General features: G+C 32.4%; 4 protein-coding genes and 1 non-coding gene across 6 annotated transcripts; 3 read left to right on the top strand and 2 right to left on the bottom strand.

The window, feature by feature from the left end:
• The first annotated feature begins 4,096 nt into the window (after positions 1-4,096).
• Positions 4,097-5,657, top strand: LOC111876488 (prefoldin subunit 2). Its single transcript, XM_023873010.2, has 2 exons — positions 4,097-4,351; positions 5,053-5,657. The coding sequence occupies exon 2, from the start codon at positions 5,060-5,062 to the stop codon at positions 5,483-5,485; it is 426 nt and encodes a 141-aa protein (XP_023728778.1). The 5' UTR covers positions 4,097-4,351; positions 5,053-5,059; the 3' UTR covers positions 5,486-5,657.
• A 1,806-nt stretch (positions 5,658-7,463) lies between these two features.
• LOC111876489 (preprotein translocase subunit SECE1) lies at positions 7,464-8,329 on the bottom strand. Its single transcript, XM_023873011.2, has one exon. It carries the CDS (start codon positions 8,183-8,185, stop codon positions 7,661-7,663), a length of 525 nt encoding a protein of 174 aa, XP_023728779.1. The 5' UTR covers positions 8,186-8,329; the 3' UTR covers positions 7,464-7,660.
• A 2,091-nt stretch (positions 8,330-10,420) lies between these two features.
• LOC111876490 (protein FLC EXPRESSOR) lies at positions 10,421-12,790 on the bottom strand. Of its 2 annotated transcripts, none has more exons than XM_023873014.3 (4): positions 12,164-12,790; positions 11,060-11,223; positions 10,926-10,978; positions 10,421-10,816 (listed from the first exon to the last, which is right to left on the bottom strand). In XM_023873014.3, the coding sequence occupies exons 1-4, from the start codon at positions 12,673-12,675 to the stop codon at positions 10,640-10,642; spliced, it is 906 nt and encodes a 301-aa protein (XP_023728782.1). In that variant the 5' UTR covers positions 12,676-12,790; the 3' UTR covers positions 10,421-10,639. The 2 variants fall into 2 exon arrangements, with proteins under 2 accessions (XP_023728782.1, XP_023728780.1); XM_023873012.3 differs by having other exon boundaries at positions 10,926-10,990; positions 12,164-12,788.
• Positions 12,791-17,067: 4,277 nt separating this feature from the next.
• Positions 17,068-17,141, top strand: TRNAI-AAU (transfer RNA isoleucine (anticodon AAU)). The gene has a single exon. It is a non-coding gene; the product is annotated as a tRNA-Ile (tRNA).
• Positions 17,142-17,174: 33 nt separating this feature from the next.
• LOC111876491 (protein DOUBLE-STRAND BREAK FORMATION) lies at positions 17,175-19,361 on the top strand. The gene is made up of 5 exons (XM_023873015.3): positions 17,175-17,289; positions 17,398-17,605; positions 18,285-18,428; positions 18,595-18,736; positions 18,852-19,361. The coding sequence occupies exons 1-5, from the start codon at positions 17,225-17,227 to the stop codon at positions 19,010-19,012; spliced, it is 720 nt and encodes a 239-aa protein (XP_023728783.1). The 5' UTR covers positions 17,175-17,224; the 3' UTR covers positions 19,013-19,361.
• Positions 19,362-24,547: the final 5,186 nt, after the last annotated feature.

Here is a 24,547-nt window from a genome sequence, read left to right as displayed (position 1 = left end):
TATATATATATATATATATATATATATATATATATATATATATATATATATATATAGGTTTAGGTTATTGTATTCTAACTATCTATTGTGTGGATGCAAGATTTATTGTGGGCCAATTATTTTAGTTATTTTAATAAAGTGATTAATAAATATTGTCGAATTAAATTTAATTGAAATATACCATCTAATTAATTGCAATGGTATTTTAGTCAATTAAGATAGTTTTAATAAAAGAAAATTGCATATTTTTAAGGGATTATAAAGTCTATTAATTTTAAAAATCTGATTTTACGAATGATAATTTTTTTTAATTCGGACATCTTCACAGAATATGTTTATGAGTATACTAAAAAACAACAATATTCTTGAACCATAAAATAATAAATGTTCTGACAAAATATATATTTTGATTGAAAGAACTTTTTGAATTGTATAAAAGCTTATTCTTAAACGTAATTATTTGGGCTCAATAATCACTTATAAATAGGAGATATATTGGATAAATAATTTAAACGAAAATCATAATAATCAAAGTAAAAAAGTAGTGGGTACAAAGAACGTTAAAATCTGACTTCTTATGAAGAAGTTATAATTTTTTGAAGTTTCACATTCAACACATACAACAATATGTGTCACAAAATACAAAATGAAAATCGGTTACTTGTTAGCCAAAAAAATGTAAACGAGAGTTGATTGAATTCGACGATATAAAGAACGTCAAGACGGAGCTCGTACGGAGAAGTGATGGATTTCACAAAGTCAATTATAATGTAACCTTCATAGACTGTAAATTAAAAATAGAATGTGAACTAGCTATTGAGATCTAAATGAAAGTTGCAGTATTCTTCGATACGAAATCGAGGATATAAAGAGCGTCGAAAATGGAGCTCATACGCGAAAGATATGATTTTTTTGAAGATTTCAAATTTTACCTGATAAATAAGGCGTGACGCCACCGATGTGCGCCATGTGGTATAAGATATACACCCCTCTTCCACCAACTTGTCGATGTTGCCTAGGTAAATCATGACTCATGACACCATCTGGGACGAGACAACACGCCGCTCCGCAGCACACTTTTAAACAATAGTGCGACATGCCCCCTTCGACAACTATAAATAGGACCAAAATTTATTCATTTTCTCACAAAATTCAGCCTTTCTCTCTGGAAACTTTCCTGCATCTTGAGGCACGACCTTTCTAAGTTTTTGAGCACTTTAGCGAGGCGTTGAGATATCAAAGAGCCTGGCGAAAAAAGGTAATCGACGTCGAAATTTTGCCCATGAAGTTTGTGATAAACCACGTTTATTCTATGAATACCATGAGTTTGGGCTTCAAAATCTGGTTTAAAACACACAAAATTTGAGGAGAAAAATGATAGTTATTTAAACTAATGAATGACCATCCAAATTACATTAGGAACATTTAAATAAGAATCAAAATTTAAAAGAGACCACTAAAGTACCATACGCCAAATACAAACCTGAAAACAAGAGAAAAAAACGTTTATGGCTTCATTTAAAATGGGTAAGTCCCTGTTGGGTATTTATTATGACATGATCCTTATATCAAGCTTCGATTTGGTTGGTCGTAGGCCCAAAACAGGACCCCATAGCCAAAGTTTTGTTCATTTTCGTGAAGCTCCTTTATCCACTCAGTCATGAGCCTTTAGGAACACAAGAGCCCGACCCTCCATGCTAGGGTCCACATCATTTTGTATAAATGAATTTGGGTTTGTATATGAAAGTTAACCAATAATTAACCTTATAATGTAACAAAAAGAAAGGCGAGTTAATGGTTTGTGGGTTTTTAGGATTACAAGCCAGACTCCACATATATATGATGGCCATTTAACATAACAATACAAACTAGAATACACACAAAACGCGAGAACCTTGAATGGAAATTTAAACAGAAAAAACCTACAAAAAGCACCATTATTAATTGAATAATGGATTGGGGGAGCGAGGGAGGGAGGGAGTGGTTACAAAGAGCTTTCTTGATCTTTAATGTCAACAAGGAGAAGCTTTAGTTGATTGTTTAAGGTTTTGGGTTTAGCAAGGAACGGAACTTCAGTAGAGTTATAAGTGTAGATTTGGTCGAGAAGAGGAGTGTAAAAGTATGGGTGTTGGTTGTCCCAAAAATTTAACGAGACCTAATAAAAATTTTAGGAATCGATTTATTATATGCAAAATAAAAAGTACAAAATTCATTATAATATTCACAAGAAATATATCAACCGTGTCTACCAATTCAAGCTTACCAAAAGCGATAAACTGTTCGGCCACCAAAAAGAATGACTAATTTTTCGTCACTGTCCAAAATGGATCCTAAATGAGGATGCGCATTCAGAATCGACCACCGACTCCAACAGAAGACCAAAAACATCCGAGTCGGATGTAGGTTATGTCCTCGGCCTTAATGAAGACTTCCACGACACCGATGGGGATGATCCATCGGAAGTCCACATTTGTCAACCACCAGGAAGGGACAAATCAAAACAAGCGACATCATCAGCTGAAAAACAAGTACCAAAGAGGTATTTTCGGAAAAAACAGACAACCATCTCTTTTTCTCGAAAAAAGTATGAAAAACACTGATAACTCTTAACCAAAAAATAGAACTTAACAATCTAATTTTTTAAACATACAACCCCAACTAGGTATTGTGTCGGGGAATTTAGCAATAATTTTAAAAGTTCAATGCAAGGCCGTCGAAAATAAGGCGATTATTTTTGTGTTTTGAGTTATTTGTATTTTTTATTAGTAATGAATGTTTAAAAATCTAAGTTTTAATTTTTATGTATTTTTAATTTGTAATGTAGTTTTAAATTTTTAATGTAATATTTTTAATAATAAAATGTTTATTTATGTTTAAAAATTATGTTTTTTTTTTGTTTTAATTTATGTTAAAAAGAAATATAAAAGATAAAAAATATAAATGAAATGGCCACATTAGTATGACGTGACTTTTCTAGTAAGGTTGACTAAATCCTTAGAGCATCTCCTATGGTTAACCTACCATATCATTTAATATTTTGGCCACATTATTAATCTAATACTTTTGACCTCTAATTAAATGGGCTTTTTAATGGTTAAGTTTTTTCCATAGTTTTTTTTTTTTTTTTTTTTTTTTTTTTTTTTTTTTTATAAATTTAACTTTAATCCTTATCTATCTAAGATGTTCATACAACCTCCTCTTTTAATTAATAATCTTTAAACATATTATAATTGAATAGAAAATATTTTAAATTAAGGTTATCACTAAAAATTAGTATATAAACATTTAATAAATGAAAAATTATGATAGAAATAATTAAATAGTTAAATAAATGAAAAACATTTAAAACTACAATATAATTAAGGGGATAAAAATAAAATATGTTAAAAGTAGAGGAGTTAGATGCTTAAAGCTTTATACTATATTGACCATTCAATATATATTGAGTGGTCAATATAAATACATAAAAATCAATCAACTCTCAATGGTGTTAAATGAAAATAAATGATGAATCAATAAAAAAAAAACTTTAAAATAAGTCCCAATTCATTTGGGGTTGGCTAAAAAGACACCCCAAATTTTCATTTAGACCATATTTGATTTTTAATGTTTTTTTATTGATTGAATTTGTATTATTTTTTGAAAAAGTAAATTATAAATCATTCCTAATAAATAAAGAATTTTTTGTACATGACATGTTCTCCTTCAACTTAACAAATGTTAATTTGTGTTAATTTTGATTTAATTTTTTTCACATGTTATTTTATGGATTTTTCTTATTTTATCAAATTTCATATAATATTTTAATACAATGATTACAATAAATATAGCAATAAATGAATATTAATTTCATTAATGATTTACTTTTTAATATAAAAAATTTTAAATTAAAGTTAGTTTTTATTTATTTATTTATTTAAATTAAAAAGATAAAAAATATTTCAATTTTAATAATTTATTATTGTTTTTTATTTTCTTATAAATTCAAATTTATCATTAGATCTCACATATAATTTTTTTTTAAAATTAACCTATGTAAATAAAAATAAAATATAAAGCACGTTTATTTTATCGGTGATGATAACAAATTATTTTGGTAAATCGGTAATCGGAAAACCAATTAAACCCTAGCCTTTCTTTTCCATTTTGTCCCTCGGGATTTCAAAGGTTTGCTACGACAGTCGTCACCGTCGCTGTGCCCTCGTCTCCGTCGCTGTCACTCCAGTCATAGGCCCAACCACGCACCGGCTCACAAGCCCATAACTGATTTGCACTGATTGTCTCCCTCTCTCGACGTTTGGAGAAGCTAGGGTTTGGATTGCACTTTCTGCTCAAGAACCGAAAATCTGAGGTAAACAAAGATTCGACCTTCCACTTTGCATCTATTCCACAATATTTATTGGTTTTATTTCTTCAAATCGTATTTTAATCCATAAATTTGTGTAGAATTTCAACGTTTTGAATCAAGGAAGTATTAGAATTCATATCTTCCATCTCAACTTTCTACAATTATATTTTGATTCTATCATTTATTAACATCATTAGTTTATTAGGAAGCTTACGAAGCTGTGTTAGATCATGACAGGAGGACATTCTGTGTCCACATGAATCTGTTAAAAGTAGCAATTGCTAGGTATCTTTATCAAGTGCTCTACTATCGTCCTTTTATTTGCATACGTCTGGCTGTTATCAGTTAGTATAGTTCTTTTTTCATAGGGGTTAGTAGCCATCATTTCTCTGTTGTTGTCTGGTTGAATTCTGAAACTCACTGTTGTATATGTTATAGGGCATACAGGAATGCATATGCCAAGTTTGATGCTTTTGCAACATAAATTTTACATGTACATTTGATCCAATTCGAATCGATGGTTTCTTGCTATAGAAAGTTTTGCTTGAATGATTCGTGAAACACTTTCGTGTCTTGGAATTATCAATTATATACTGTTTTCTCTGTTAAAGAAGTGGCTTTATATCACCATAGCTTAATGACTATTCTACCTATATATTAGCTATAACTAATCTCTATTTCTGTTTCTGTTTATCATCTTCAAGTATCATCATGGCTGGCAATGCTGAACCAATTAATGAGCAAGAAGTTGCTGCAAAATATGGAAACATAAGAAGTGAAATGAATCAGATTTACTCAAAAATCACAGAACTAGAGATGGAAGTAAGTGAGCACTCATTGGTGATCAATGCCATTCAGCCACTGGATCCCACCAGACGTTGCTACAGAATGATTGGAGGTGTGCTTGTTGAGAGAACAATCAAGGAAGTCTTGCCAGCTGTCCAACAAAACAAGGAAGGAATTGAAGTGGTGATTTCTAGACTTAATGAAGCTTTGGAGAGGAAGAAGAAGGAGCTCACTGATTTTGAAACTAAGTACAAGATTAGGATCAGGAAAAATGATGGGGAATCCATGGATGATAATAGCAAGAAAGAAGGGTCTGCCCAGGGTGTTCTTGTGGGTCCTGCAAATGCGTGATGAATTTGGTATGCTTTTTTTGTTCGTGTTATCGTGCGTTTTCATAGACTGTTATAAACATGATTTGATCTTGAGATTTGTAAGAGTAAGATAATTAGTAGTTATGGTTTTTTGCTACTTGTTTTTTAATTTGAATGCATTACCTCTGAAATAGTAAAGATTTTGTGGCCTATGATTTTCTGTTATGATTATTTTGCGATCCAATGTGTTGAAATGCTCACAAGTGATGTAGAAAAGAAGTAAAACAAACACAAGAGGGGTGTTTGGTTTGCATAATGTTTTTGTAAGGAATGTAATAAGTCTAATGAATTGGAATCCAAAGGTAATGGAATTCTTTGTTGTCTTATGTTTGGTTTGCAAAGCTGCACAAAGAAATTGAATACACCAAACCGCGATCTATTGATTTTTTTTATTTTAAAAAAGGGTAAATTACACAGATGGACCCTATGGTTTAAGGTAATCTGCGTGTTTGGTCCCTAACAACTTTTTTTTTTTTTTTTTTTTTTTTTTTTTTTTTTTTTTTTTTTTAAATTCGGACCGTCTCTAATTCGGACCGTCTCTGATTTACCCCTTAATAATTTATTCACTTATTTATTATTTATTTTTTTTTTACCTTTTTTATTAATAATATATTACAAAAATGAATTTTTATATTTTTAAAAAGAATCCCTAAAACCCTAAGCAACGTTAGGCATTCTCCCCTAACCCCTTCTTCTTCACCTATCGTCTTCCACCATCACCATTCCATCTGCATTATCGGTCACTACACTTGCATCACTGTATCGTTGCCGGCCACTGAGCCAGAACAAGGAAATCGCACCATTGCAACCTGCACCATTCTCGCCCCCTTCCATCAATTACAATCTTGTCACTGTCGGCTTATAAGCCGCCATACTCCCTCCGCCTGTGTTCCGATAAAACTATACAAGAGCTCCGGCGACTACAACAACGTCACATAGGGCTGGTGAGCTCCATCTCTTTCCCCTCTTCACTTGTGGGAGTAATTTGTCTTTCTATTCCACCTCTCTCTATCACATTTGAAACCAAACGACGCCTGAAACACTTACCATGAACCTCTGATGAGCCCTGAAAATCTTAACACGTTTAAGACCTATGAATATACACCGCCTTTTTATCCTGAACCCCATCCCCATTGGAATCTACTCCCGAAGGAGGAGGTTGGTGTTTTTTTGATTTTGTGCAATTTGAAATCCATTTTTTCATTAGATTGTGCACAAAATTAAGAATCGGCCAAGCAAGTTAGGGTTTTAATTGGTTTACATCATCCATGGGGTTGTGATTTATAGGAACCATCTCAGATTGTGTAAAAATGATTTTAGTTTCACCAAATTTTCAGTTTTTGTTTTTTCTGGGTTTAAGTAAAGATTGGGTTGTGATTAGCTGAATTGTCTGAAATTGTTCATTGATTTCTAGCTTCCTTATTTTTCCTAGTTTCCTTGTTCATGAACTCTTGGTAAGATGAAGATCGATGTGTTCATAGGTGGGGCAGAGAGGTGCTCTTGCCAAATTAGAGAAAGGATCGATGAGTAGATTTATGGTGGTCAAAATTTTGGATTTTCATGTTGCTACGGAAGAAGGGGGGGTGGGTTGGATCGGAAGAGGAGGTGATTTAATTATGATTTCCACTAATAAGAAATAATTATTAAATGAAGTTAAAATATAAAAAAGTAGCAGCACGGGCAAAATAATTTTTTTAAAACTGATAGAGACGTAATAAAAACAAACAATAAGAATATCCGAGTTAAAAATCTGAGGAGGGAACAACAACAAAGATTACCCCAAACCCCACGGGAAATGTACACTTTAAAAAATGCCAGAATTTTCTTCTAGTAAAAATCTCTTATTTATTAAGTCATGCTTTGTGAACTCCTTGAATGAAAACCATTTAATTTCAAATTTGGAAACAATAATGCTGTCAAGATTATGTACACAGTCACAGATTAGTCGAGCAAAAAGATTGAAGATATCAAAATGGATAAAAAAAAAAGAGATAGGTAAAAGTAAAACTAATACATGCAAATTTCAATGTATTATACTAAACTAATTGACACAAGAGGACGTGGAGCAATCAGATAGGTGTAGAACACAGTATATCCATGGACCTTGTTACACTGGATAACAGCTTCTTCCCCCCTTGGGCCTTATCGTCTTCGTTTAGCCAAAAAAATCTTGAACCCCACGGCCGACGAACACCCGATCGGAAAGCTCCGCCAAAACGGCATTAACAGTAAGCAAAACGACGCTGGAACCAGCAATAACGCCGAGCACGACCCCCGTCGTTCCGAGGACCTTATTGAACGCCGGCCACTCGATCCGGCCTATCTCATCCACTACTCCGGCCCATACACTCTCATCCTTCTTAATCTCTCTATCCATCATCGCCTTTTTGATCTCCGTACCCAGTTCAGATAATTCTTCATCGGAGGGGGGCTTTTGGGTGGATTCGGATTCTGCGGTGGTGGGCTGCTGCTGTTGTTCTTCTGCGGCGTTGACGATGACGGCGAAGCGGTGGTTCTTCTTCCCATTTGCGGCGGTGAGAATGGCGGTGTTGGGGAAATTGGTGATTGGATTTAGGGTGGATTTGATTGTCGTTGAGATGATTCGATAATTGGTGGATGTTCTTGCCGATGACGCAGGAAGAGATGGGGATGAAGTGAACTGTGAGAGAGAAAGTGCCATTTCTACAGCGTATGGTACACACCGGAAATTTGTGGGTAGATGATTTTGTAAACGATATACATATTTACGAAAATGGTCCTCGTAAAATCACAATGTTTCATTATAACTTGTAAGTACATGTTTAAATTCTTGTTAATAAAATGAACAAAATATCGAAATTGGTTATTATAAATTTATAATCCATCATCCTGTATGTTTACAGGAACTATTAAACAAATACAACTTATCATATTGGAATACGATAATTATCGACAAAATCATTATATTAATGTTGTGTTTACTCAAAGTCTGTAAAAGAAAAACCGATTAATTATGTTTTTCTAAAGGTTTACATTAATAAAATATCTATAATAAGTCGTGTTTTTCTAAAATTAATGTGTTTAATATATGGGTTATCGTGTTTAATATAAGGGTTTTTTTTTTGGCATATTTATTGAAATTGTGGGAGATTTTAAATAATCAAAAAGTTTATTTATTTTTTTTTTATAAAAAGAACCATATATTAAAAAACAACTAGAAACTAGAAACTAAAACACCAATTACACATAGTCTAAAAGCTTATGCAGTCGCGCAATCTTAATTTCTAGAGCTTTTACTATTTATTTTAACATACCATAAAAAATGAAACTGCTTTATCACAAAAGCAAAATCGCCAAAGATACCAAATCATCAATTGAGTGAAAGACACCAAATCCCCAAAGATACCAAATCACAGTACATTGCATCAATAACAAGCTTCTTTTTTGTAAAGCAAGGAAGATCATCAATCGAGTTAAACATAGCTCTAGTGGAATCATACCATGTGGGCCAAAAAGAGAGACACATAAACATCGAATCCTACGTCCTAGACGCAACTTCACATTTGAAGAACACAAGTTGCTTCACTTCCAAAGCACAAACAGGGCAAAGAATAGACGGAATATCAATACCACGTTTGTCTAAGTTATCCCTAGTAGTAGTAGGGAGTCGGTCCAAAAGAACATGTCACACTAAAATATTCATCTTCCTCGAAACAAAACGATTCCACCTAATATGACAGCCTGTCATCACGCAAATGAAGAATATGATTATCAACTCATCTTCTCATATCCGGCTACCAAGAACTCCGCAAAATATCCTATATCCCACCACCATTTGTCTTCATTGTCCGAAAATGCGATACTTTGAAGAGCTATTAACATCTTGTTTAATTGCATGGTTTCTTCTAAATTCTCTTATATGCATACGCCACTGCCACGGCTCCACCCCTCATCAGTCCTTCTCTAGAACACATTATAATCATGATTTGTATCTAACTAAAAAATACAAGGAAAAGAAATCGAACAAATTTGGTCACCACCATCAACTCCCATTTATTTTAATTTGCCTACATATAACCCCATTTATTTTTATTAGTGTTCGAAAATAGCTCTTGTAAGTACTAATTAGTTGATATATTCGTTGGGTCTTTTTATTGTATTTTTCATCAATGAGGTTTCAATTAAAAAATTATTTCTCGCCTATATATTACCCCACTTATATTAATTTTCCTATATATTACCCCATTCATTTTATTAGTGTTTATAAATAGCTCTTGTAACTGCCAATTAATTGATATATTAGTTGGGTCTTGTAGCGGGCTAATTAATCTTTAATCTGAAAAAATAAGATGTCATATTTAAGAGAGGTACATTAGATTCTTTGATTCATGATCCCCAAGAACAGTCTTTAATTTTAAGCTATTGATGTTCTTATTTAGACAATTTTTTCTTTATCAGTTTCTTATCCAGTTTTACAAAGCGTATTATATTATTCAGTTATAAAAAGTAATTTAATATTCTTATTATGATGTAAGCCCCCTTCAATCTAGAATCCTGGCTCCGCCCCTGTATAATAGATTGTGTTTTTTCAACATTTTCTCTTGGTTAAAGAAGTATAATGGATAATCAAATACATCAACATGCCACGTCAGTAAACAATCAATCGGTTTGACCGGAAACAAATTGAAAAACACGGTATCAAATTTAAAGTCAAATTAAAATTTTGGTGTAAACTTAATGACTTTTATGTTATTTTCCCTTTCTAAAACTAAAAAATATAGATTAAATCTAGGATCATAAGATTTTAAAACACCTTTATAATCAAAATTGCATTTTAAGAAAATAACAAAAGTATAATTGAAGTATTATTGGTATAAAATATTATTTAAATAAAAGTAATTTATAATTATAACACCTTCTATTTCTTTCCTTCATGTAACCAATCTATGATAATTAGATGAATGTCTGGACTTGAATTACAATTATGAATTTTACCCAAACAACATTTCAAGACTTATGACTCGATCTACACATTAACATACAAAAGTCATACCGTGGACAACACAAGATGTCTTGTCTTGCTAAACCTAAGCCTAAGCCTAAAAACTTTTAAAACGTTACACCACCACTTATTTCAATTATACAAATACAAATTTCATCCATGTGATGCATTATTAGGAGGATGCTGTTGTTGCATATCATATGCTAATGCACCTTGAGGCTGATGAGGTACAACTCCATGCCCATACTGAGGATCAACCATGTGATGTTGCTGCATCTCATATGGACCATTCGGCAAAGCTCCAGACCCGTATTGTGGATCCACTCCACCCTGAACCTCAAACATGTAAAAATGGTAAATTTCTCTTCCTTTTTTTTTTCTTCCTGAAATATGTATATAATCCATATTTGATAAAATTTGCAAACAAACAATTGCATACCTGATGCATGGTGTATGCATTCCCAACATAACCCATATCATGGTTCACAAATCCTGCACCATATCCTGTTCATGTTTCAAAATTAACAAAATGTATAATACAAAATTTAAAATAATAATAATAACAATAATAACCATGGGTAGTAGTAGCAGTTGCAGCTGCAGCCCTTGCTCTTTTATCTGCAAGTTCTTTATGTAACTTGTCAATTTCATGGGCCATAGACATCAAGCTTTTCTCCATTGCTTGGCTTTGTTCAAGGTTACTTGCATACACTTTTTTTTCATACTCAACTGCTGCCCTGTTTGCATAAACAGGGTCAAAACTCAAATGCCAACACTTTTTTAATCTTTTATTAGTTCCATAAATAATTAATATGTTGAATAGCAATAAATTCAAAATCTTTTGATCTTTGTTTGATTGAATAGCGTTTAATTAGCAATAAAGTTATAACCCATTTTCACATAATGATGACATCGCAAAAACAAAAAAGCATCGCAGGTCTTGGATGAGATGAAATTTGACAAAAAGAATGTGCCACAGTTTTTTATAAAAAAAAAAATTATATAAATATTTTTTGTTGGCAACAACAGTAAGTGACATAAAAACATGTTAACTTGTACCATATGTCATGATAATTCAAATCAGATGGTTACCAATTCCTATAAAGGGTAGTTTTTTAAAAGTACAATTCCTTAATTAGAAATAATGTGGAAGTACAATGCTACAATAAGAAAGAAATAGAAAGTAAAATGCTATTTCTGGCATTTAGCTTTTTACTGAGGCTTAGAGACCCAAATTCTATATCACTTCTTATAATTCCCAAAATATGCAAGCATAGCATTAGCATCAATCAACACTTAATAATAGTCAATAAACCACATTTTATGATCGTTTTCACACCCCCACCCCCTTCTTCTCCTCCCAAGGAATCAAGATTAGCAATTCAAATGTTTCTTCCAATTTTTTAGAGGATTGAAACACCCAACATATGATCAGATTGATTGAAGTCAGCAAGGAGGTTTTGCTTTTAGATATGCCATTCAAGGACAAGCTAAAATTATCAATGAATTAAATTGAAGAGTAAAAGTCATGCTAATACTGAATGGGCCTAAAATCAGTTGACTATTTTTGATTGGAAATTTGGAATGAAGTTTAGGGGAAATTTATACGAAGTATCAACATTACAATGGGGAAAGTTCCTACAGCAACAATTAACAGATGATAAGGAAGATTATTACCTTCCTCTTGATAGTTCTTTGTGCATGGCTTCTATCTCCGCTTTGATCATCGGAACTTGATGTCCTTTGGACCTTTCTTTCGCAAGGTCACCGTGAACCTTATCTAACTTTTCATTAAGTTCTTTCCTCTCTGAACTCAATTTCTGTACATCTCCTCTGACCTGAATAAGCTCGGCACCTAATTCATCGGTCATTCTAGCTTCCGCCTCCATTTTGACGGCCTTCTCGTAGACCTCGCGCACTTCGGCATCTCTTTCGGCCTTGACATTGCCGGCAACGGAGGAGAGACGGCGAAGGTCCTGCAAAGCGATAGAGAGTTCCTGCTTTAGGGCGACGTGAGTGGCGGCGAGGCGTTGGTTGTCGAGGAGGAGTGATTGGATTTCGCGGTGGTGGACGGCGATGTGGTCTTCGACCTGGTGGTGGCGCGGAGGAGATTCAATTGGCGCACGGCGAGAGTGAGAATCTTGTCTGAATTTTAATGCATCTGGTGGGATGTAATTCCTACCGGCCATTTGTGGATTGTTTTATGGTGGTTGCCGCAGTGCCGCCGTGTGAAGCCCCTCTCTTTTCCTTCTAGGCTCTGTCAATTTGTTAACGTTGCTGGTGTCGAAGAACAACTACCGATCCTTTTAATAATTTTTTTTAGTAATTTTAAGGGGTGTTTGAAAAGAAAAATAAAAATTATTACTTATCGCAATTTTTTCAGAAATTTTTTAATATTTTAATCGGTTCTAAATTTTATTTGTAAACTATTTTTTATCTAGTTATCTCTAAAAAAGTTTCATTACCAAGTTCATAAAAAATATGTATTTTTTTTATTTCAATTCTTTTACCTTTCATTAAAAATTTAGAAATTTCTTGTTTGAAATTATAAATATGAATAAATGTCATTAAGCTCCATAAAACTAATGATTAAAGTCCTTTATAACCAATTATTTGCCACAAAACAATGATGTTAGCATTATTTTGAACTCATTATCGTCTATATAATTCATTTCTCATATAAATTTATGTTATAAGTATTATAAAATATTCAAGTTATATGTTGAACATCTTAGTAGTTAGTACGATCTACCTAAAAGTAGGTTAAATGAAAACCAACTGATATGTTCATATAAAAATAACTGATTGATGATAAACTAATCAATACAATAATATGTTAAGTGAGATTGTACGGATTATAAAGAAAAAATATGTATTTTATCCTTAAATCTTAAGCATATATAAACAATTCATCAATGGATAAAACTCATATTTTTCTCTGTAATCCATATATTTGGTTTTCATTTAATCTACTTTTTAGGTAGATTGTACTAAGGTGTTTAAGACATAATTTGAATATATTATATTACTTGTAACAAAATTTTAAATGAGAAATGGATTATATAGACGATGATGAGTTCAAAATGATGTTAAAGTCATTGTTTTATGGCAAATAATTGGTTATAGAAGTCTTTGATCCTTAGTTTTATGAAGCTTAATGAGTTTATTCCTATTTTATAATTTCAACCATTTTTTTAGAATTTTAATAAAAGGGTAAAAGAGTTGATATAAAAAAAAAGTAGGACTTTTCATAAAGTTGGCCAAATAATGAGATTTTTTTTTGGAGATTTCTCTTACTTATTAGCTTACTGACTTATAAATTAATAGGTTAAAGAGATTTAACTTATGAAAAAAAGACTTATTAGCGGTTTGTCATTGCTATAAACTATTTTTATCCAAATAGTTTTTTTAGCTTATAGCGGTGTGGAACAGTTAATAAATTGTTTTGCCAAACACCCCCTTAGTTTATCTTGATTTATGTTTGGCATTAGACAACATAATTAAAAATATCATCTTTATTTTATTTCTAAAAAATAATTTAATTGTTCTGAATACGATATTTCACAGTATAATGTTTGTTCCGGAGTTCAGGAGATTTGATGTTAAGGTAGTCCGAAATCTCAAATGCCATAAATTAAATTTGTTCTAGACTGTGTTCGAACTAATGTGACATGATATAAAGTTGGTAAGTTAACATACAACTATTCCAAACTAGTCCAAAACAACATATTTGAGACTTATTTAATGTTGATTTCATTTTCATTAACAACATTACCCCCTCTCACTAAATCCTAGTAACCCAAACTCTAGATTTGTTTAGATTCATCATCTATTCGTTAATATGGTAATGTATAATGTTCTTATATTGTAATTTTGTTGTTGATGATTTTTTTTGAGTTTTGTCTATACGAGCCCAAAACAAAACATCCATGACACTATTCTGGAATAGTTTGTCATATTCCAAAATGAAAATGTGTTCCAGGTTGTGTGTGCTCGGAATTTATTTTTTTATAGAGTTTCATACTCGAAATTAACCTATATTTATGGCATTTTTGTGTTAAAATATGTTAGGAATACTCAAAGAATGAATTAAAAAAAAGTCGTCGATTATCAAGAAGGTATTCAAAGAAGTCGCCATGTCAAAGGTTGTTTTTTATTATTCCATGTACATTCATATTTGGTTTAGGGTGCCTAATACGCCTACCAACGATGCATATTTAGCAGTTCAAGCATCTACTGCAAAAGACATATGATACTCGATAATTTGGCCACAAGTAACCAAACACATGTAGACCAAGTATATCTAATTAAAGTTATGGTTTAGGTTTTAGTTTTAGAAAATGTTAGGATATGTGTTGTATTTCATTATGGTTTAGGGTTTAGGGTTTATGTTATATATTCTAATGTAAGTGGTTATATGTATATGCAAATATTTCCTTATTTATTTTTATTGGTACATGTTTTCTAAAACGATTAATATGTGTAGTTTATGTTGCATATTATACTATATTTGGTTATATGTTATTTTAATGCATTTTGTTATCTCATTCTGGAATGATCATTAAAAATGTAGTGTTGGAAGTTTAGGCTTAGATTTACCATAATCACAAAACATTAGTTATCTCACTCCGGAATAATCAAATATGTATTTCAGAATCTAGAATGACGTGTTCCATTACAAATTGTTCAAGTTGGGTTGATGTTAGAATCTAACAAATCCAAAATTTGGTTTTTATTAAAATAATTTTGAATAATTTGTAAACATTCAGTGCAAAATAAACAAGTTAAATTTCATTTTAAATAAGTTAAAGTTATACATTCATTGTTCCAAAAGACAGGTAGAGTCAAAGTATTCTCAAATCATCAGAGTAATTTATAAACATTCAATGCAGAATAAAACTCTAGGGGATGCAATGCGATCAAACCAGACCCTTCCTTTTGGAAACGGAAATATCTAAAACCATAAACATAAATTATAAGCACAAAGCTTAGTAAGTCTCCAAAGTACCACATACAATACATATCATTGACCCTAGCCTTGGGGTTTATTCCAACCCAACATACAATCATGGGCCCAGTCCTGGTGTAGCATCCGAATATCAAATATTTCCATTTTAGCCCTTAACCTTTTTGAGTTTGCACATTTTTCCCCATTTAGTGAATTTCACATTTCAACTCGTACTTGGGCGTACATGTGGGTATGCGCACTTATGTGATCTGATCGCGGAAGTCCTGCTAGTACGCAGGCGTACGTGAGGTACGTCGGACATACTAGCTAAGCCTTAAAACCCTCATTTTAAGGGTTTGCTTTCGCATTTAAACCACATTATGCCTCCCTTGGACATTCCTTATCAACCACTTTTCCTCAAAAACCTTAATCTCGAGTTTAAGCCTTGTTTGTGAGAGTTTGGAGCTTATTAGTGACTTTTGATGCTCATTGGTTGAAGAAGAAGACCGTTGGAGAAGGAGGTGTTGCTTGCAAGCTTATAGATCCAGAAACTATTCTTCCTTGTGCATCTTTTGAAGGTAGAAAGTCTATACATTGATGTGTTTCCTTTTTTATCTCCACAGTTGGGTATTATGAGTTTTTTGTCCCAAAGTTTGGACCTTTATGAGTTTGGGACGCTACAGAGCATATTAGTTGTCCTTTAATGAATGTTAGGTCTTGTAGATTCATAAAAATGGTTGCTTAATAGTCCTAATCTATCCATGCAGGAGTTTGGTGGTGATAAGTGTGGATTAAGTTGAAGTTATAAGGTTTAAGCCCTTTTCAGCCATGCAAATGTTTAAAGTTTTAGACTTTATGGGTTAAGACGTTCTAAGAAGGTCAGATCTGTATTTGGATGCATGTCTTAATGATACCTTTTTGGATTGGTTTTTGGATGCATATCTAGAGAAAGAAGATAACCTAAACTGTTGAGTGTTTTCATCATGAAGTAGTAACATGATGCACCTCTATGTTAACCGTTTTCGCCCCTCTGGTTTAGTTCTAGTACCACAAATCAGTACCGATACCGGTACCACAAGGCTTCTAATACAGTTCAATGCTTGATATCAACTTTTGACCAAATTTGGTATTTGATAATCTCATGTCGTACCGGTTCCATCCGGTGCTCATCCATACTAGTCATTAAACGAATATGAGAGATAGTTGAGATAGATAGTGAACCGGACCATCCTTCGTCTTGTTGAACCCACACATCAGTGGAATCATGATATTGTCGGTACCGACCCCTCTTTATCGTCATTTAATGCAAGAGTTCATACACCTTTAAATCAAATGTGTGTGAAAATAGATTTGTTTTTTGTGCACAAACCGCACATTATTTTCCCTTGGAGAATATGTGGACAATGCTAACGAAAATACTTTAATTTTTTATGCATTTTGTTTCTTTCATAAAGTTTAATCAACAAACTAAGTTATTATATTTCGTAGAAACCATATTTTAATTTCCATCTTTTATCAGTAACATAGTCAAACGAAAATAAAGTGTATCTACTAATTTGTAATTTTTGGATGAGAATAAATAGAATATGAATTTAGAAAATCTTATATTTACTGAACACCTCAAAATCATATCGGCCCATTAGCTCAGTTGGTTAGAGCGTCGTGCTAATAACGCGAAGGTCGCAGGTTCGAAACCTGCATGGGCCATCTTTTTCTTTGTTTCCAGTTTTGAAATATAATATAATAATATAAATAAACCATTCGGAAACATCCGCCAAATTCATCGTAAAATGTGTGACAGTGAAGTCGTCTCCCAGCAAATTTCTCTCTTTCGCTCCCTGATACAAACCAGAAGGTAATTTCCATCAATTTCCCTCTACAAACCCTTGAAATTGCTCGGAATAACACTTTTTTTAATTACATAATCACACGATTTCGGATCAAAATCCATTGAGTTGGTCAGATTTGACGACGGAACTCTACGGATTCTGGAGTCGGTTTTGATCAGCAGAGACGTGAAGTTGATGCTAGATGTTCGGCGGAGCCTGAGAGACTTCATGAGACATGAATCTCTATGTGTTCTTAGCGAATTTAAGGAGAAATCTGTTGATCACAATCTTCTGATCATAGAATTTTTCGTTCACGCTTTCGCATTTATCGGCGATCTAGAGGCAGGTCCTTTAAATATCATGTCCTTTCATTGATTTCATATGTTTTTCGTTGATTTCATATGTTTTTCGTAGATTTTCTCAAGTTCATTTGTGTGCATTGGTACAAATTGGTAGATAGGGTTTTGCAAGGGAGGTATTAGTATATTGTAATGATGTATGCCTGTTTGTATGTAACTATGTGATCACATTGGATTTTCACAAGATATGACTAATTATTAATTTGATGGAAATCGCATGTTTGATATTCGTTGATGATCTTAAATTGTTGGTGGATCAGATTGGCATTTAATGTGTGGTACTAAGCTTTGACGAGATGAAGAGAAAAAAAAGTGATCTGGAAGTTAGGAACAATGAGTAAACTGATCACTAGGTTGAAGCATCATATGTTAGACATCATGATACTTCATTGGCATTATTAAACAGGTTATACTTATACAGATCATGTTCAAAGAAAACATAACTGAATTGCTTTATTCGTGACTTCTCTGGCGTTTGGTTTGTCATATAGTTAGTCTATAAAGATCAAGATAGGAACTACTACATGATCAATTTGTATGTTAAATGAGATTAAGTCTAGATCAATTTGATTGCATTCTATACATTGAATATATACACATGGCAGCTTTTGATTTTGTTATGTATTTCTGCTTAATATATGTGTCAACTTGATTATTTACAGAGTTGCTTGTCTTTGAGATATGAGGCACTGATTCTACGAGAACTGAAGTCTGCTACAGATCATCAGCTACATGTTTCATATGGTGAATGGCTCACTTTTGCTGAGCATGCCTTTGAGAACCGGTTTTATGCCATTTCTAGAAAGGTGTCAAGTTCTTCCATTTACTGATTTTGCTGAGCATAGCTTAAGACAAAATGGAACTTCTAAAACATAGATAAATGGAACCTGTCAATAGTGAAATCTTTCTTTTCATACATACCCTGTTCCTGTTTGGAACAGATGACAATTTAAATTTTATTTCATTCCGTAGGCATGTGAGAAAGCACTTGCTTGCTTTCAAACAAATGATGTGCTTAAACCAAAAGAGACAGATGCATTATCTGACATTGAAGCAATTAGAAAAGTCAAGAGATTGAAGGACCTTGCTATGATCAGAGTTGCTTCACAATCTGGTATGCCTTATTTTCCCCTTATTACACTTAGTTGTATCATTGTTGAAATTTTTACTGGGGAGATTATATTTGATGCTAATTTCTGATCAATATAATCTGTTCTGTGAGAAATCAGTTCAGGCACAAGGAGTAAAGTACTTGAAAAGGAAAACAGCTGAATGTGACAACATTTCCATGCCTGTAATCAAAGAAAAGCGACATTCAGCCAGCATTCTGTTCAGGAATGGAATTAAGAAGCATAACACACGAAAACTGCAACAACTTCGAAGACTATAGCCGATTATCATCAGACTACATGACATGACACTAAGGTCCATGTGCTTGCCCTTTTACCTTGTTAATATAGCATATATAATATATGGCATTATGAGCGATGACCCTTTCTTCTATTGCTGTCATTCTCTCTATAAACGTATGATTGTATATCAAAACGATTAAATAAATAACATACTGGATGTCATAGCATAATAAAACATTGCATTGTCCTTTTCTTGTTGCTATTGGTTAATGATAAGATATTAAGATGTCTGGGATTAAGTGGGCCTAAGTATCTTTGGCCCAACTTTAACATAAATTGCCTGAGCAGGTACTTATTATGGACCATGTTCATCCAAGAAAAACCATCATAAAATCTGGTATTTTGGCTCAGATAATAAAATTAATTTTCTCAGTTATTTATACATTAATTTGTTGGATTTTGTTTCTTTAGAGCAAGTTACAGCTTTTAATTTCTGTAGATATTTTAACTTGACATTTAGCAAAATATTGAGGTTTAACTATATTGTTTTGAATAATATTTGTAAGTGTTAAGAGTGTTTGGTTAGGAGTGATGATTAAAAGGTTGGATGTGATGTCAACATTTGTTATTGTTGATTAATTAATGATCATCTTTCACCCTCACAATTTTCTTGAAAATTAATTGTGAATGTAATTTGGTGACATTTAAACCGCAAATGATTAAGAAATCAGATGGTTTTTCTAAATTGCCAAAAATAAGAATGCAACAAAATTTAGAGTCGTCATAGTTGACTGCAATCATCATTAAATTTGACCCAGACTTTTCTGTAGAAGACTTCAAGACTAAGGACAATACTTATGAGGAACAACAACACCAATGACCATTATCCGGCCTCCACTGTCAACTCCCACTCTTATTCAAACAGTTTTACACTACTTGGAAGCAATGACCGAAGTCTTTGAAAAATTCAAACATCGGTATTAAAAGTTTTCGGTATGACCTTGGGAGAGAATTAAGAATAGCGATTTCCACTACTTTACCAACACTTCGGTTTTACCTTTGCATTTTCGAATGTGTGTGTTATTCCAAACTCTCTGCTAAATGACCTCACAAGCTCATAACATTCTTCACTCGATGTCCCCACTATAATTATAATTTCATGTATACTGCTATTAGGATCTTGCGACAGGAAAAGTCATTCTATCACGTGAACCTGCTTCACTCGTAACATCCACTTTGTTTGTGAAAAAATCACCACTCGAGTAGTCCATGTCCCATCCTCTCATACCAATATGCAGAATAAACAAATCTTTTCGGGTCATCAACTTTAGGTTCACAATAGTGAGTAATATGTAATTAATGACTACAATAAAAAAGTTTAAAAGAGTTAGTATGCAGCAACGTAATAATAGTATGGTCCATTGGCCATGGAATCACATGCCTATTGCTTCTGCCACTTCTGTCGACTATTATTACAGTATTATTATTATTATTATTTACTTCCCTTCAGAAATGGTTTAGACGACACTTTGCAGTTTTGGAACTTTTTGAATAGAAGCCTGGGCTCTTCTGCATTGGAAATTCCAACCTCCTTCTGTTCCGGCAATTAGAATTCAGGGCAGTCTTAATGCTGAAGATTTATTTTTAGCAATTATTTTTGTTCTTTTTTTCCCCCAAAACATTTTTTTAATATGAGTCTATCACTATCAGTAAGTGACATTATTAAACGAATTTACAACTAACAGAATTAAATTTGCAGATTTAACCTGTATATATACAATAAAATACAATTTTTTTTTTTTATTAACATAGTTGATGGTATATAACTATATATTATTAGATATAGTTAAGATTTATGTTGATCTTAGAAGTTAGTTATTATAATTTCGATGGGAAGGTGGGCGAGTATGTCTTGTGCTCATGCTGGTCACTTTCACATACCCCACAACCACAAATTGTCAAAGATTGCCTTCTTGTCTCCATTTGTGTTGCTGAATATAAAACTAGAAAACCCACACACATCCCAACAACCGAATCTTCCAAATCATCAAATTTGCATTCAATGTTTGCATTGGAGCTCTCACGTTTTATATTTCTTCAAGACGGGGAAAGATGTCTGTTTTTCTTCATTTTTTACTACATCAATTTAATAAACACACACACACACTCTGACTGAGGTTCCTTCATCTTATATAAAATAATATTCAAACAAAAAAGTTTACAAGGTTCTCATCCTGTCCCCACTGCACTATCCCTCCTTCCTAGACCCTACCCTTCATCTTCTTCTTCTTCTCTGTGTCATACATGTTTGTGACCTAATAAGTTAGAACAACACATTACCTTCACCTTTATATGCAATCAAAAATCAAATGACGGTCATTGACCACTATTTGAAATCGTGGCTCTTGTAGTGTTATAATATGTTTTATATATTATGTAAAATTTATATATTAGAGCATTAATACTATATATAATTAATATCATAATTGTCATATAAAAACATAACATAAAGCATGTACTCCCTCCTCCCAAAATTATTGTCCACAGACAAAAAAACACACATATTAAGGAAACATTAATTACCACTACCTTTAAACAATAAAATGATAGTTTTGTCCTTATTTTACATTTAATGTTCTATTAAATGCTTAGTTGGTTAGGGATATTTTGGTAAAAATGTTATTTATTTTTAGAAGTAGACTATTATTTTAGGACAAACTAAAAATGAAAGATAAACTATAATTTTGGGACTGAGGAAATATAATATTCTATAATGATAATATGGAGTTAGAAAGTGTCAAAGTGTTGTATGAAAGGAACTCAAGGAAGTCAGACTCGTCATGGTATAGCTTGTTTTTGTAATTTCGGTCGCAAATATATTTTTTTTGGTCTAAATTTGAGGTTTATGTAATACTTTATCGGTTCATATTTGAAGTAAAATGACTATTTTTGGTCTCCGAGTATAGCTAATTTTTGCAATTTCATTCCAAAAAATAGTCATAGTCATTTTACTTGGAAACATGGATAAAAATGTTACAAACACTTTTTAAATACGGACCAAAATTGTAAAAAAAAAAGGGTTTTGGAACCAAAATTAAAAAAATAAGCTAAGCCCAGGGACCAAAAATGTAATTTACTCTAAAGTCAATAACTTATGCAGACTACTTTGTTTAGTGCGGTAGTAGTAGGCCGGTTTTAAGCTATTGGCATAAGAAAAGAAAACTAGAAATTAGGAAGCAAATGGTATTTTGTCGTTATTGTTTTTTATATTTTCGATAAAAAAAAACATAGACACTTGCATAGTTGCATGGGTGATAGGACAAATTCTATGGAATTAATTTAAAATCCAAAAGTTTACATTATCCGAAGCCAAAGACAACTAGGGAAAGAGAGCTGTTTTTCTTGGAATGAAAGATTAGAAGCTTGGAATCATGTGGAAGTCATTAAATGCAGTCTCTCTAGGTGTTGGTGTTAGTGTTGGAAAGAATCCTTTTCAGCTATATATATATAGGGTTCTACGATGATTTCTGAATAGGACTAAAAATTATACAAATGTTTCAGAAGCCTCGTGAGAATCATTAACTACAGTGGTCTCTAAATTATATATATGTGGGGTTGGTGTTGGTGATGGTGTTGAGGTCAATTTAATCTAAGTGTAGTACGTACCTTAGAATCTTTCTCTTTTAAAAGATCAAATTGATATCTTAAATAACACTATCTATAATATATATAACACACCAATGAGTTTTCATTTATTAGTTCAAGATGAACATTTTGAAATGGCTAGGTTTTTAATTTGTTTTTAAATTGTAAAAGACTTGAGCCAGCCTCATGTCGGATCTTGTTAATTGGTTTGCATTAATTGTTGGTAGGTTGTGGTTTCGAATATATTGGTGTTATTACTAGCTACTAAATTATATATAGACATTTAGAAGGCCATGTTCCTAGGGGTGGTGGGTTAGATTAGATTCCCTTTAGTTTACCTTAGTTTCTGAGGATGTTTGCAACCCAAAGGTGAATATGGTCATGTGACTCTTTAATTGTCATTTGACTCTCTCATAAATAAAATGGTACCCTTGTTAGTTGTGGTTTGACCCAACTCAACATTTTTTTACTTTTAAATTGCAACTATGAGGTTAGGTTATAAATTAATAGGATCAAGTGTACATTTAGAATACATACAATTAGGATATTTAGTGATCTAAAACATAATTAACATGCAAATGGTCATTACATCATTCCATGCATTGTTTGCGTATAAAACATAAATGCAAAATATTACGTGTTTCATATTCATACATGAGGTCCATAGTTCAAACCCTGGTATATCCAAAATAATACAAATGGTATACCGGTGTTAGGAAGCAAATGATATACCAATGTTCCCTGATTGACCTCTGCATCTCTCATGTGGGCTTTGGACTGGTTGACACAGACCTTTCCTATTTAATACAGTTTACCAATTTTTAATGAGACAATTTACCATGCAAACAGATAAAAAAAAATATGTAGACAATTGAAATGAACTTAAGCTTATGCACCAAAGATTATTCCATGGCTTTATTTTATATTTGTTATTATATATAGAAATAAGTATTGATTCAAATAGATAAGAAAGAATATCATTGACTAATTATATTTAATTATTGTTCAAATTAAGAAGATTCGAAACTGTCATTATGTGAATAAGTTGGTATTTGTAAACATATAAGAAAATCCTGAATTATAATTCTTTTTGTAAGCATGATAAAAAGGACGGTGACTGCCAAAAAATTAGTGTTCGGATTTGAAATCGTATAAGTAGCTAGCCAAGGTTTGATACAGTTTTATATAATGCATGTGCTCAGCCTATTATTATATCGTTAGCATTCCATCTATACAAAACAAAAACTAAACTACAACTCTACAATCAATCATCAACGGTTAACGAAATAGATTAAATAGGGCATGTAAAGTGGATGGTTAAAAAGGTATTCTCATCATCAACTTGATTTTGTAGAATCTTATTTTACATGTGAGAGATTAAAAAGGTTGTGTGGGATTGCGTTAGTGATAATTGATAAAGCACCCGGATCCGATGGTTTTAATTTCGTTTTTTTTTTTTAATAAGTTTTGGGATTTGACCGAAGATAATGTTTTTAGAGCATCCAACTCTTAAATCTTCCATGACTTTCATCTTGATTAATGAGTCTCCTTTAGAAGAATTTAAAATTAAAAGCGGTTTACGGTAGGGTGACTATTTATCGTCTTTTTTGTTTATTATTGCTATGGAAGAGCTTGTTAATATTAATGAAGCTATTTGGAATAATGCTTTCTAGGGGTTAATGTTGGCAATAATAAGGTAAGGTTTCATATTATTTGATGACGATGTTGAGATGTGTTTGTGTGATTGGTCCCTTCAAAATGCAAGAGCTTTGGTTCGTCTTCTTAGATGTTTTTATGGCGTCCCGAATTAAAATAAAATTACAAAAAGGTAAATTGATTAGTGTGGGTGTTAACTTTGAAAAGGTAGAGTATGCGAGTATTATTTGGTTGTGCGGCTAAGAAGACTCATTTTACTTATCTCGGCCTAC

The sequence above is a fragment of the Lactuca sativa genome, chromosome 9, assembly GCF_002870075.4.
Source record: "Lactuca sativa cultivar Salinas chromosome 9, Lsat_Salinas_v11, whole genome shotgun sequence".
In the NCBI taxonomy this organism is placed as follows: Eukaryota; Viridiplantae; Streptophyta; class Magnoliopsida; order Asterales; family Asteraceae; genus Lactuca; species Lactuca sativa.
The sequence above is the reverse complement of the archived record's forward strand: the minus strand, read 5'-3'. Positions and strand labels throughout refer to the sequence as shown.